Source organism: Bos javanicus, chromosome 11, assembly GCF_032452875.1.
Source record: "Bos javanicus breed banteng chromosome 11, ARS-OSU_banteng_1.0, whole genome shotgun sequence".
Classification (NCBI taxonomy): domain Eukaryota; kingdom Metazoa; phylum Chordata; class Mammalia; order Artiodactyla; family Bovidae; genus Bos; species Bos javanicus.
Genome location: NC_083878.1, coordinates 102113826 through 102127697, shown reverse-complemented (window position 1 = coordinate 102127697; position 13872 = coordinate 102113826). Strand labels below are relative to the sequence as shown.

Below are 13872 nucleotides of genomic sequence, written 5' to 3'. Positions count from 1 at the left end.
CTTTTTAACTGGACACTTTGCATTCACTGGTAACCGAGATTGCTTTTTCTCTATCTTGGTAACAGTGCATAATGGGAAATTTGAGTGTTCGGTTTCCATCCAGACTCAAGATAATTTACCAGTCAATTTAAATGAACTCGTGAAATGCTTTGTAATCAGCTCTCTGGTGACTACACAAAGGAAGTTGAAAGCCATGTCTTTGCTGAGTGGTCGGAACCAACTGGCCAGAGCCATTCTGAATCCAAACCCCATGGACTTCTGTACAAAAGATTTACCAACTGCAACATCTGAGAGAATTGTGAGTGATGACCATTTGATACAGGGAAAGTCAGAACATTTCATGTCACAACGTTAAAGCATCATGTTCTTTTGTCCACAGCAAAGACTTATTAGTCACAGTGTATGCCCAGTGAAATTTTTAGTGCCTAGTTTTCTTTAATGTTGTAAAGTGTGTCTTTGTGTTAGCTTACCTCAGGAAGAAGGTAGAGTGCAATAAGGAGTTGAAAATATGCTTGAAGAACAACATTAAAATATTAGGTGAACATCCTACTTTTTAGGTGGTTAAAATGCAGGAGTAAGTAGGAATAGGTTTAATGGAATGAATTTTGCATTTGAATGACCAGTGGAGCTTTTGGTACTGTTGCCGGTTTGAAGACAAAGTTATTGTATTGTGTGAATGGATATTTCTCATTATAAAATTGTGTATAAGTTCCAGGAAATTAACACAGAGACAGGTGAAGGGAAAGAATTATTTGAACCTCTTCCTTGTGTTCGGGCTTCCATGTGTTTTCTCATTCAATTCTCACCTTCTAAGGGATCCGAGATTTATATAAAAATCGGTGGAGGCTGAAGTCCGGAGAGGTGAGTTTGGAAACACAGCTTGAGAGTGAAACTGAGGTGTAGACTCAGAGCTGAACCAAGATCCTCTCCACTCTGTCACTTGTGTTAGGAAAGAAAGTCTTGGAATGGTTTTACTGTCTAGGGAGAGAATTGACTAAAATGGGAAGAATCAGAGAATAAAAAGAAGAGTACAAAAACAGTTCATGATCTTTATAAGAATCACAAATAAAAATATTGTTTTATTTATAGACGGACTGAAGCCTGTAGATACTTGTAAGTGACTCTTTCCAGTAGTGAATGCGCTTCTTAGATTAAAGGTCATTTTGGAGTCTTGCCTGATCATAAAGCTTCTGTCTGATGGAGGACAAGAGCAGTTTACACAGATTTTTCCACTGTCTAGCTTTCCTGGGCAACCACAGGAAGAAAAAGTCATTCTCACTAATGTCTTTCATGTAGGTTGCCTACTTAAAAGATTTCAATGAAGACCAGAAGAAAGCGATAGAAACTGCATGTGCCATGGTGAAACACTCCGCATCAGTTGCCAAGATCTGTCTGATTCATGGACCACCTGGAACAGGAAAATCAAAAACCATTGTTGGCATCCTGTACCGCCTGCTGACAGAGGTAAAGTGTTTGTGAGGGCAGCAGCATTCTTAATTGAATATATCATTGCACATCACTAGATTTAACTAACGTGTGATTAAGTACTAAAGTGCCTTTTCCCCCTTCACTTTTGTGTATCTTTTGATACTGTGTGGAACCGTATCGGATAAAGGGTTAGCAGAGATGGAGAAGGTTATAAGAAATAAAAAGGCAGAAAATACTGTTTTGTGTGCAATCACTCCTGAGGGCTAGAATGGTGGCTTTGTTAGTGGCCATAGCTGATACCAGGAGACCATCCTGGATTTATCTATCCCTGGGCTGCATTTTGGTTGGATTGGGTATTGAATAAAATCAGTGGATAATAAGGTAAGGCTCAGAAAAGTTAACGATAAAATTTTATGACTGAGTAATTTTTTTAAACTTTTTATTTTGTATTGGGATGGAGCTGTTCACAGTAAGTTTTTAATATCAGTGTAAGATGCAAGAGTGAACGTTGACATTCTAGGAATCAGCAAACTAAAATGGACTGGAATGGATGAATTTAACTCAGATGACCATTATATCTACTACTGTGGGCAGGAATCCCTTAGAAGAAATGGAGTAGCCCTCATGGTCAACAGGAGTCCAAAATGCAGTACTTGGATGCAGTCTCAAAAATGACAGAATGATCTCTGTTCGTTTCCAAGGCAAACCATTCAATATCACAGTAATCCAAGTCTATGCCCCAACCAGTAACGCTGAAGAAGCTGAAGTTGAATGGTTCTATGAAGACCTACAAGACCTTTTAGAACTAACACCCAAAAAAGATGTCCTTTTCATTATAGGGGACTGGAATGCAAAAGTAGGAAGTCAAGAAACACCTAAAGTAACAGGCAAATTTGGCCTTGGAGTACGGAATGAAGCAGGGCAAAGGCTAAAAGAGTTTTGCCAAGAGAACGCACTGCTCATAGCAAACACCCTCTTCCAATGACACAAGAGAAGACTCTACACATGGACATCACCAGATGGTCAACAACGAAATCAGGTTGATTATATTCTTTGCAGCCAAACATGGAGAAGCTCTATACAGTCAGCAAAAACAAGACCAGGAGCTGACTGTGGCTCAGACCATGAAGTCCTTATTGCTAAATTCAGACTTAAATTGAAGAAAGTAGGGAAAATCACTAGACCATTCAGGTATGACCTAAATCAAATTCCTTATAAATATACAGTGGAATTGAGAAATAGATTTAAGGGACTAGATCTGATAGGCACAGTGCCTGATGAACTATGGATGGAGGTTTGTGACATTGTACAAGAGACAGGGTTCAAGACCATCCCCATGGAAAAGAAATGCAAAAAAGCAAAATGGCTGTCTGGGGAGGCCTTACAAATAGCTGTGAAAAGAAGAGAAGTGAAAAGCAAAGGAGAAAAGGAAAGATAAGCATCTGAATGCAGAGTTCCAAAGAATAGCAAGGAGAGATAAGAAAGCCTTCCTCAGAGATCAATGCAAAGAAATAGAGGAAAACAACAGAATGGGAAAGACTAGAGATCTCTTCAAGAAAATTAGAGATACCAAGGGAACATTTCATGCAAAGATGGGCTCTATAAAGGACAGAAATGGTATGGACCTAACAGAAGCAGAAGATATTAAGAAGAGGTGGCAAGAATACACAGAAGAACTGTACAAAAAAGGTCTTCACGACCCAGATAATCACTATGGTGTGATCACTGACCTAGAGCCAGACATCCTGGAATGTGAAGTCAAGTGGGCCTTAGAAAGCATCACTACGAACAAAGCTAGTGGAAGTGATGGAATTCCAGTGGAGCTATTTCAAATCCTGAAAGATGATGCTGTGAAAGTGCTACACTCAGTATGCCAGCAAATTTGGAAAACAGCAGTGGCCACAAGACTGGAAAAGGTCAGTGTTCACTCCAATCCTAAAGAAAGGCAATGCTAAAGAATGCTCAAACTACCGCACAATTACATCATCTCATACGCTAGTAAAGTAATACTCAAAATTCTCCAAGCCAGGCTTCAGCAATACGTGAACTGTGAACTTCCAGATGTTCAAGCTGGTTTTAGAAAAGGCAGAGGAACCAGAGATCAAATTGCCAACATCTGCTGGATCATGGAAAAAGCAAGAGAGTTCCAGAAAAACCTCTATTTCTGCTTTATTGACTATGCCAAAGCCTTTGTCTGAATCACAATAAACTGTGGAACATTCTTCAAGAGATGGGAATACCAGACCACCTGACCTGCCTCTTGAGAAACCTGTATGCAGGTCAGGAAGCAACAGTTAGAACTGGACATGGAGCAACAGACTGGTTCCAAATAGGAAAAGGAGTACGTCAAGGCTGTATATCGTCACCCTGCTTATTTAACTTCTATGCAGAGTACATCATGAGAAACGCTGGGCTGGAAGAAGCACAAGCTGGAATCAAGATTGCCGGGAGAAATTATCAATCACCTCAGATATGCAGATGACACCATCCTTATGGCAGAAAGGGAAGAGGAACTCAAAAGCCTCTTGATGAAAGTGAAAGTGGAGAGTGAAAAAGTTGGCTTAAAGCTCAACATTCAGAAAACGAAGATCACGGCATCTGGTCCCATCACTTCATGGGAAATAGAAGGGGAAACAGTGGAAACAGTGTCAGACTTTATATTTTGGGGCCCCAAAATCACTGCAGATGGTGATTGCAGCCATGAAATTAAGACACTTACTCCTTGGAAGGAAAGTTACGACCAACCTGGATAGCATATTGAAAAGCAGAGACATTACTTTGCCAACAAAGGTCCGTCTAATCAAGGGTATGGTTTTTCCAGTGGTCATGTATGGATGTGAGAGTTGGACTGTGAAGAAGGCTGAGCACTGAAGAATTGATGCTTTTGAACTGTGGTGTTGGAGAAGACTCTTGAGAGTCCCTTGGACTGCAAGGAGATCCAACCAGTCCATTCTGAAGCAGATCAGCCCTGGGAATTCTTTGGAAGGAATGATGCTAAAGCTGAAACTCCAGTACTTTGGCCACCTCATGCGAAGAGCTGACTCATTGGAAAACACTGATGCTGGGAGGGATTGGGGGCAGGAGGAGAAGGGGATAACAGAGGATTAGATGGCTGGATGGCATCACCGACTTGATGGACATGAGTCTGAGTGAACTCTGGGAGTTGGTGACGGACCGGGAGGCCTGATGTGCTGTGATACATGGGGCGCAGAGTTGTACATGAATGAGCGACTGAACTGAAATGAAGATGCAGGTGCTTTTTATTTTTATTATAGGAACTTTTGAATATATGTGAAAGTAGGAAAGAACTATAACATTGTGTAATAGAACTCATCAGGACTTTTTGTTTGATGCAAATTGCAGAACCAGAGGAGGGGATATTCAGATGAAAACTCCAACGCCAAAATCAAGCAAAACCGTGTCCTCGTATGTGCTCCTTCCAATGCAGCTGTTGATGAACTTATGAAAAAAATTATCCTTGAATTCAAAGAAAAGTGTAAAGACAAGAAGAATCCTATGGGTATGATATTTATGTAGGCTTTTAATTTGTTTTCAGTGTTTAGTGTGGGGAGCTTTGAATGACAAAAAGTGAGCCAGTTCTGGCTTATTGACATCTCCCGAATTTCGTTCATGTGGCCTTCCAGGACAGTGCTTCTCTCACAGTGTGGCTTGTGACCAGTCACTGGATTGTGAAATCAGTTTAGGGAGATCAGAACCAGCATACTTACATAAGATAGAACAGAACAGAGGGAAACAGAAAAGATTAGAGCATAGTTAATGAGCGGGGTAAGTAGTATTCTGTGAAACCTATTTTACTGGTGAAGTGTGAGTGTACTGCTTTCAGTACAATGTAAAGTGTACCTCATAAAAGCGCTGGTCTAGCGTCAGCAGCAGCAGCAGCAGCAGCAGCAGCGTGATACACCTAGAAGTGAAAATGCTGGGTTGAAGGATTTGTGCATCTTCTAGATAGTGCCAGATCCTTCTAGAAAGTGGTTGTGTCAGATCCCACACTGTGAACAGTGCCCAGACAGTGGGCAGGGTGCTGTTTTCACTTTCCTTTTCCTGAGGAGGGGTAATAAGCACTTTTTCAGGTGTCCATTGACAACACGACAAGGCTGGATGAAGGTGGGACAAATGCCGGGTCTAGGTTTTACCTTTTTTGGTTAGAAAATGACATCTCTGTCGGTAAAGAGAGCTTTTTTCCTTATTTTTCAGTACTTTTTTTTTTTTTTCCAATGCATGTGATATATATGTTTGTGGGATTTGGTTTATATCCTTTATTGGGTTAAAGAAGTCCGTTTTTCATTAGCTTTTTTTTATGAATGGGTGCTGAATTTTATACAGACATTTATTTGCAATGTTTTGTGTAAGTGATTATCTGTTCCTTGAAAGTTAATCTGTTTTTAGTATTGTTTTGGTGTTTGTTGTTCTCTTTTTACTTTTTGGTCTGTTTTTTGACAGATGGATAAGTTTTTGTCTGCTGAATGTCTTTAATTGTTGATTTATTCAAGTTTTCTGCATTTGAGTGACTTTTGCTAATTTTTAAATCCTTGTGTTTTGTTGTATGTGAATTAAAAAACCCAACACCTCAGCACCTGGACAGTGATGGGCTCTCATCCTTCTCCCTCCAGGGAAGCCACAGCAGCTCAGGGGCTTTCATATCTGGTTTTCACCTTTCTCTGTTTTTCGCCCCTAGGAATTTCTTTTACATCCTTCTGAGCTCACCCTGCAATTTAAAGGATTCTGTTTTAATTTCTGAAGTATTTTGAGGTGCTTAGAGTGGGTATAAATCTCATCACCTTTCTGGCAGATAATCAACTTAGCAGTTTTGAAACTTTCAAGTAAATGTTGGCCAGAGAAGATGGCTTCAAATTTAGAAGGAGCTGAACTAGGAATACAGATACATGTAGACAACTGTATAATAAATTGTTAATTTATTCATTCAGCACGTTTATTGTATTTACTGTGTGCCAGCTGCTGTTCTAGGCAGTGACCAAAACAAAACCTGATTCTCTGGGGCTTGGGATTCAGGGAAAGGAGACAGCAAGCAAGTCACATGACATGTTAGGTTGGGATAGGTGCTAATAAATACTGCTTGGTTGATGTTATTTAGTTCAGTGAAGCAGTGGGAGATTTTTAGACTAAATAATACCTGAGTGTACTAACCTAGAATTAAAAATGTGGTTAGTAAACCAGTTCAAATGATGCTGACAGTTTTTGAAATTACCAGAATTTCCAGCACCTTCTGTCCCTTAGATCCTGAGGTGGCATTGTGATGTAGAGCAGAGTTTCAGAACCTTGGTTCTGAGTATTCTACAGAAAAGGATTTGGTTGGTGGTCCCAAAAGATTTCATTTGGGGAATTCAGACATGTATTAAAAGATAAACATCTTCATTTTTGAAATATCCTGAGGTTAAGAAATCTGTTTATTTTTAACTCAGCCATTTTCCAAACGAATTTTACCATGGATTGTTGAATAGAACATAGTTTGAGGAACAGTAGTGTAATAGAATCTCATCTCTGCTATATACTATTTGTGAAACCCCAGGCAATGGCACCCCACTCCAGTACTCTTGCCTGGAAAATCCCATGGACGGAGGGGCCTGGAGGGCTGCAGTCCTTGGGGTCGCTAGGAGTCGGACACGACTGAGCGACTTCACTTTATTTTTTCACTTTCATGCATTGGAGAAGGAAATGGCAACGCACTCCAGTGTTCTTCCCTGGAGAATCCCAGGGACGGGGGAGCCTGGTGGGCTGCCGTCTATGGGGTCACACAGAGTCGGACGACTGAAGCGACTTAGCAGCAGTAGCAGTAGCTTTTATTAGGCGGAAATAAGTCCTTGTCTTTTAGGGGTTTTTATAAAGCTTTATCTAAAAGGATATATGTGGAGCCTTTAGCACAGTTCCAGATGTCTGGTTGATTAATAGTTCATGTTAGCTCCCTTCTCTGATTGTTAATATTTTGCTAAAAAACAGTTATTATGTACAGAGATTGGCAGTGTTCTTACTAATCTCTGTGTGACTTATCAACAGGAAACTGTGGAGATATAAATTTAGTACGTCTAGGTCCAGAAAAGTCTATTAATAATGAGGTCCTGAAATTCAGTTTGGACAGTCAAGTTAACCACAGAATGAGTAAGTATGCAATAAAGGTATATACTAATTTATTTTTTTCTTGTTGTATAGTTGGCTTGGGCATTAAAGGTAATTTGGAGACCCTAGAAATAGTCTGATTTTGAAAGCTAGTTTTCCTTCTCATTGTGTGTGAATATGTATATATTTGTTAGAATGAGCAATTCTTTGTCTTTTTATTTTCTTTAAAGAAAAAGACTTACCGTCTCATGTTCAGGAGATGCACAAAAGAAAGGAATTTCTTGATCGTCAACTTGATGAACTTTCCCGCCAGCGTGCTTTATGCCGAGGTGGAAGGGAATCGCAGGTATCTAAACATTTCTTGATCAGTGTTTATAACAGCTCATAGATAAACTAGTTGAGTATTTGATGCTGTTCTTTTGTTGTGAAATAGTATATAATTTGTGTAAAAGATGTATACAAAAATGGTATCTTTACATTAGGAGTTAAACGTTTTTTTAAAGGACCAGATAGTAAATATTTTAGACTTTACAGGCCTATGTAGAGTCTCTTTTAGCCACTCAACTCTGCTGTTGTAGCCTGAAGACAGCAGCAGTTGGTAACAGGTAAATGATGTGCCAAGGGTTGGCCTGCTAGGCAGACAGGAAGAGCCAACCTACAATACCTTGGACAGATCTGCATCTTAAATACAGTATTAAGAATTTATCAGACTTCCCTGGTGGTCCAGTGGTTAAGAATCTGAGCTTTCCACTGCAGAGCGTACAGGTTCAATCCCTGGCTGAGGAACTAAGATCCCACATACTTCACTGTGTGGTCAAAAAAAGAGAATTTATCTAATTCAGTTCAGTTGCTCAGTCGTGTCCGACTCTGCGACCCCATGAATCGCAGCTCGCCAGGCCTCCCTGTCCATCACCAACTCCTGGAGTTCACCCAAACTCATGTCCATCGAGTCGGTGATGCCATCCAGCCATCTCATCCTCTGTCGTCCCCTTCTCCTCCTGCCCCCAATCCCTCCCAGCATCAGAGTCTTTTCCAGTGAGTCAACTCTTCGCATGAGGTGGCCAAAGTACTGGAGTTTCAGCTTTAGCATCATTCCTTCCAAAGAACACCCAGGGCTGATCTCCTTCAGAATGGACTGGTTGGATCTCCTTGCAGTCCAAGGGACTCTCAAGAGTCTTCTCCAACACCACAATTCAAAAGCATCAATTCTTCGGTGCTCAGCTTTCTTCACAGTCCAACTCTCACATCCATACATGACCACTGGAAAAACCATACCCTTGACTAGACAGACCTTTGTTGGCAAAGTAATGTGTCTGCTTTTCAATGTGCTATCTAGGTTGGTCATAACTTTTCTTCCAAGGAGTAAGCATCTTAATTTCATGGCTGCAATCACCATCTGCAGTGATTTTGGAGCCCCCCAAAATAAAGTCTGACACTGTTTCCAGTGTTTCCCCATCTATTTCCCATGAAGTGATGGGACCAGATGCCGTGATCTTCGTTTTCTGAATGTTGAGCTTTAAGCCAACTGTTTCACTCTCCACTTTCACTTTCATCAAGAGGCTTTTGAGTTCCTCTTCACTTTCTGCCATAAGGGTGGTATCATCTGCATATCTGAGGTGATTGATATTTCTCCTGGCAATCTTGATTCCAGCTTGTGCTTCTTCCAGCCCAGCGTTTCTCATGATGTACTCTGCATAGAAGTTAAATAAGCAGGGTGACAATATACAGCCTTGACGTACTCCTTTTCCTATTTGGAACCAGTCTGTTGTTCCATGTCCAGTTGTAACTGTTGCTTCCTGACCTGCATATAGGTTTCTCAAGAGGCAGGTCAGGTGGTCTGGTATTCCCATCTCTTGAAGAATTTTCCACAGTTTAATCTGATTCACGCAGTCAAAGGCTTTGGCATATAAAGCAGAAATAGAGGTTTTTCTGGAACTCTTCCTTTTTCCATGATCCAGCAGATGTTGGCAATTTGATCTCTGGTTCCTCTGCCTTTTCTAAAACCAGCTTGAACATCTGGAAGTTCACGGTTCATGTATTGCTGAAGCCTGGCTTGGAGAATTTTGAGCATTACTTTACTAGCGTGTGAGATGAGTGCAGTTATGCGGTAGTTTGAGCATTCTTTGGCATTGCCTTTCTTTAGGATTGGAGTGAACACTGACCTTTTCCAGTCTTGTGGCCACTGCTGAGTTTTCCAAATCTGCTGGCATATTGAGTGCAGCACTTTCACAGCATCATCTTTCAGGATTTGGAATAGCTCCACTGGAATTCCATCACCTCCACTAGCTTTGTTCGTAGTGATGCTTTCTAAGGCCCACTTGACTTCACATTCCAGGATGTCTGGCTAATTAACACCTACTGAATGGAATGTGGAGTGTTAGTTGTTGGGTTGCTGGGTAATGAGCTGAGGTTTAAAAACAGACCACAGGAGAAGTTGCAATAGATTTATTACTCACAGGTCCTGGAGGAGGTACATAGCATACCTTGAGGGGCCACGCAGGAGGTCCATGCAGAGTGCAGACAGAAGCAGGCCCTGGGCCACATATCTCTATCAGGGTCCATGGGTGGAGTGTTTTGACATATCCAGACTAGGGCTGAATTGGGCAGTTTGAATGGGAAGAGCAGGCTTTTGGTAAGTTTCTTGGAGGGTTTTATTTCAAGGTCACGTATAAGGCATACAGGTGCTGGAAGGAAACAGCATTGACAAGAGCGAACATTTGCTGGTGACTCTCTGGGTGCTATATAAGACATTTGCAAGAGTGAGGGGCGAGTGTCAGTTTGAAGTCATGGCAGGCACCTTGCCAAACACAATGGATGTCAGGGCAGCAGTGCCCTGGAGTAGCTTAGCTGAACTCTGATACACAGTAGTATAGAGAGACTGGTAGGGGAAACACACTGGGCGAATCAGTTTTTCATTGGTTAAGTAGTGGCTCTTCTTTTTGAAATGTGAGGCAGTTCATTGGAAAGCGTTTTAAAATGCTTAGTTTAATGATAGCAGTCTAATTTTTTCCAGAGGCAAGAATTAGATGGAAAAATTGCCAGAGTTTCAAAAGAAAGGCAGGAGCTTGCTTCTAAAATTAAAGAGGTAAGTAGTTCATCTGTAGCATTTTCCTGGCATTTCTTTTTTGAAATGATGAAATAGTTCATTCAGACAGCCTATGGTCTTTTCTCAGTTACATTTAAAATCTGAGAATTCCCGGTGGTCCAGTGATTAGGACTCTGCACGTCCATGCAGAGGATGTGAATCCAATCCCTTTTTCAGGGAACTCAGATCCCTCAAGCTGCATGTGTGGTCAAAATGTATATAAATCAATAAAATTTTTTTATAATGAAAAATTAATATCAAGCATATACAAAAATAGAGAAAATGGTGTAACTGCTTGTACATTTATAGTTTTTTCTGAAAGTCAGTGTTCTACTCTCCCACCCAGAAATTTATGGTAATTGTCATATGAATAATTAATGAAACTAAATTTGTAGGGTTTTCCTGTATTAAAAATAAAGAAGAAAGAAAATTACATGTCTGAATTCAGGTAGACCAACAGTGACTGGGATGTGGCACAAGAAAAGTGCCTTTTTTCCCTCAATTTTTAGCTGAAAGCATAAGCTCTTTTTACTTGTTTTTGATCACAAAAATTCTTTTATAGCATGTATAACTTTTCCCCCAGTATTCTTTGGATATAAAAATATCAACTCAAGTTTAGGTGAGTCGAAGCTAGAATGGCCAGCATAGAGCCCTAATGAAATGAACTGGGGGTAAGGGAGAGAGGGTACTATGAACTGGTAATGGCATTTGTATTTTTGAGCTGAGATTTTTCTCTTGAATATATTTTTGACTTCTGTGTGGCTAAATGAATATAGTTCAATTTAATGCATATTTCCACTAGCAGTTTATTTCAATTAAAAATTATGTGCTGCTGCTGCTGCTGCTAAGTCGCTTCAGTCGTGTCCGACACTGTGCGACCCCATAGATGGCAGCCCACCAGGCTCCCCCGTCCCTGGGATTCTCCAGGCAAGAACACTAGAGTGGGTTGCCATTTCCTTCTCCAATAAAAATTACGTGGAAAGCTATTAAAGTTTAAACTCAGCCCAAAATTAATCTTTCCATATTTCAGGATGAAGTCTTTGTTTACTGGTGTTACGGTTTTTTGCCACTGATCACATTGTTCTGTGGGTTGTTAAATTAATTGCACTTGCAGTTTGACCATGATGCTGGCTGTATGGAGAGGGATATGGCAGTTAGCATATGAGCACTGGAGGGAGGGCCACAGCTGCCACCACCACCTCACAGACCTGCCTCCAAGAGTGCAGGTTTGAGTCTGTCATGTGCTCAGCTCCAGCTTTTCAGGAGCAGAAATAGACTAACTGAATCTCTGATGAGACTCAGTCTCCATCTCAGTTTATTCCATTATATAGACGTGGACCAAGGTGGTCGTTAGTTCTGTGGGAGTAGAGTGCTCATGAGTGTCACAGGTGTTTTTGTTGGTACTGGTTCTTATAAAAGAAGGAATAAGGTTACATGCTAAAACTAACAGAAAAGGGTATGTTCAGGCTTAGTTTTTTTCCTGGTTTTACTCAGATAATTGCTTCACAGTTCAGTAGAATTATTTAGTCTTTCTTATTCTGATACCTTCCCACATACATCAGGCTGTAAGAATTTTAAGTTTACTTTGACCAAATTAAACCCTGAATAAATTTTTCTTAACGTGCTGAAATCACGTTCCGAGATTAGACTCCCCTGCAGACTGTCCTCTCTGATGGCTTCTGAGTACCTTGAGTGCTGCTGTTTCCTAGATTGCAGGTTCCCACCTGACATTTACTGAACATTTTTCTGCCACATAAGTGGCAAGTGTGTTACAGTGCAAAGAGGCCTATCATAGTGAAGAAGTTTTTAGATACAAGTGAACATTGATGAACTTTTATTCTCTTAGGTTCAAGGACGCCCACAGAAGACACAGAGCATCATCATCTTAGAGTCACACATCATTTGCTGCACGCTGAGCACGAGTGGTGGCTTGCTGCTCGAGGCTGCTTTCCGTGGGCAAGGAGGCGTCCCCTTCAGCTGTGTCATCGTTGATGAGGTCAGTGAGCAGTTGGCCATATAGCTCTTGCCTAGTGCTGTGAGGAGGAAGTCCTAGGTGAAGAGTGGCTGCCAAGATGTTGACATAGTGGCCTTTTTGCATCTGATTTTGATCTGCTCTTAAACATGTGTATTCCTGTATGTTGAAATATGCTGCTAATAAACCACCATGATGAAAACTGCTTTTCTAGTATTGGAATTATAGTCTTAGGTATTCCTGATCTTAACAAAATCCATCCCAAGGATTGTCTAGCTCCTGCGTAGAATATCTCTGGTTACCTTTTGAAGCATTTTTTAATATAATTGGATAGCTCTGAGCACCATATTTTCAGCTTTTCATCCTAATTCCTAGTTCATTCATTGAGCAAGTATTTATTGGTTACCCACTGTTTGCTAGAATCTAGAGCCAGAAGACAAAAAGAGATGGAAAATGAAGAATAAAGAACCCGTTCAGGAGATCCGAGATCCACTATTCACCAAAATGAAGGAATAGAAAAGATGATGAAATAGTTGAAGGAAATATTGCCAAATTGAAGTGAAGCTTGAGGGTTGCAAATATGAAGTGGCCTCCTGAGGAGGAGAGCGGGCGGGCGGGTGGGGCACGCCCAAACACAACCCTGTCGGGCACACGTCCAGTGGGAACAGACAGACCGACCGGGGACAGGACTTGGCCCTTGCAGTTTATGGCTGCTTCCCAAGTGATAGTGGCACCTGAAAGATGGCTGACTTCCACAATGTATGTGTGTTGGGGCAAGGGGGTTGTTTTGGGTTTTTTTCCCCCTCCAAGCATTTAGAATGTTCTTATTGTTTTCTAATCAAAGAAAATCTTTATTTTTGATATTTGGTGCAGAAGGAGAAGGTGTACGTTTTTGAATGGCTAAGACTTTCATTATGAATTACACTGTATATGGATAAAAAGTAACAGAGAAAACTGTGACTGTATCTCCGTTCTATACTTTCTTACCAAGGCTGGACAGTCTTGTGAAGTTGAAACTCTTACTCCGCTCATCCATCGTTGCAACAAGCTTGTCCTCGTAGGAGACCCTAAGCAGCTCCCTCCCACAGTCATTTCCGTGGTATGTTTTTTCACATTCATGTTGCTGTAAAGTGGAAGGGGTCTTTTGGTTTTTTGTTTTGTGGGGTGGGCATCCTCCTTGGATCATCATCTCTTACTTGCAGGGAGAAATAGGGAATGGCTGAGGAAAGAGAACAGCCACTGTTTAGAGCCTTCATAGTAAAGTCTCCAAAAATATTCTTTGTTCATAATGAGC

The 13872-nt window shown here is 41.0% G+C and overlaps 1 protein-coding gene across 8 annotated transcripts in view; it reads left to right on the top strand.

The window, feature by feature from the left end:
- Window positions 1-13872, top strand: part of SETX (senataxin) — a 91540-nt gene that overhangs the window by 57772 nt on the left and 19896 nt on the right. For 6 of the 8 annotated variants that reach the window (XM_061433932.1, XM_061433933.1, XM_061433931.1 and 3 more), the window contains 8 exons: window positions 66-298; window positions 1297-1464; window positions 4792-4948; window positions 7462-7563; window positions 7752-7867; window positions 10535-10606; window positions 12453-12602; window positions 13570-13677. In XM_061433932.1, the coding sequence (XP_061289916.1) occupies window positions 66-298; window positions 1297-1464; window positions 4792-4948; window positions 7462-7563; window positions 7752-7867; window positions 10535-10606; window positions 12453-12602; window positions 13570-13677 (1106 nt within the window). The other 2 variants (XM_061433938.1, XM_061433935.1) reach the window with 2 other exon arrangements.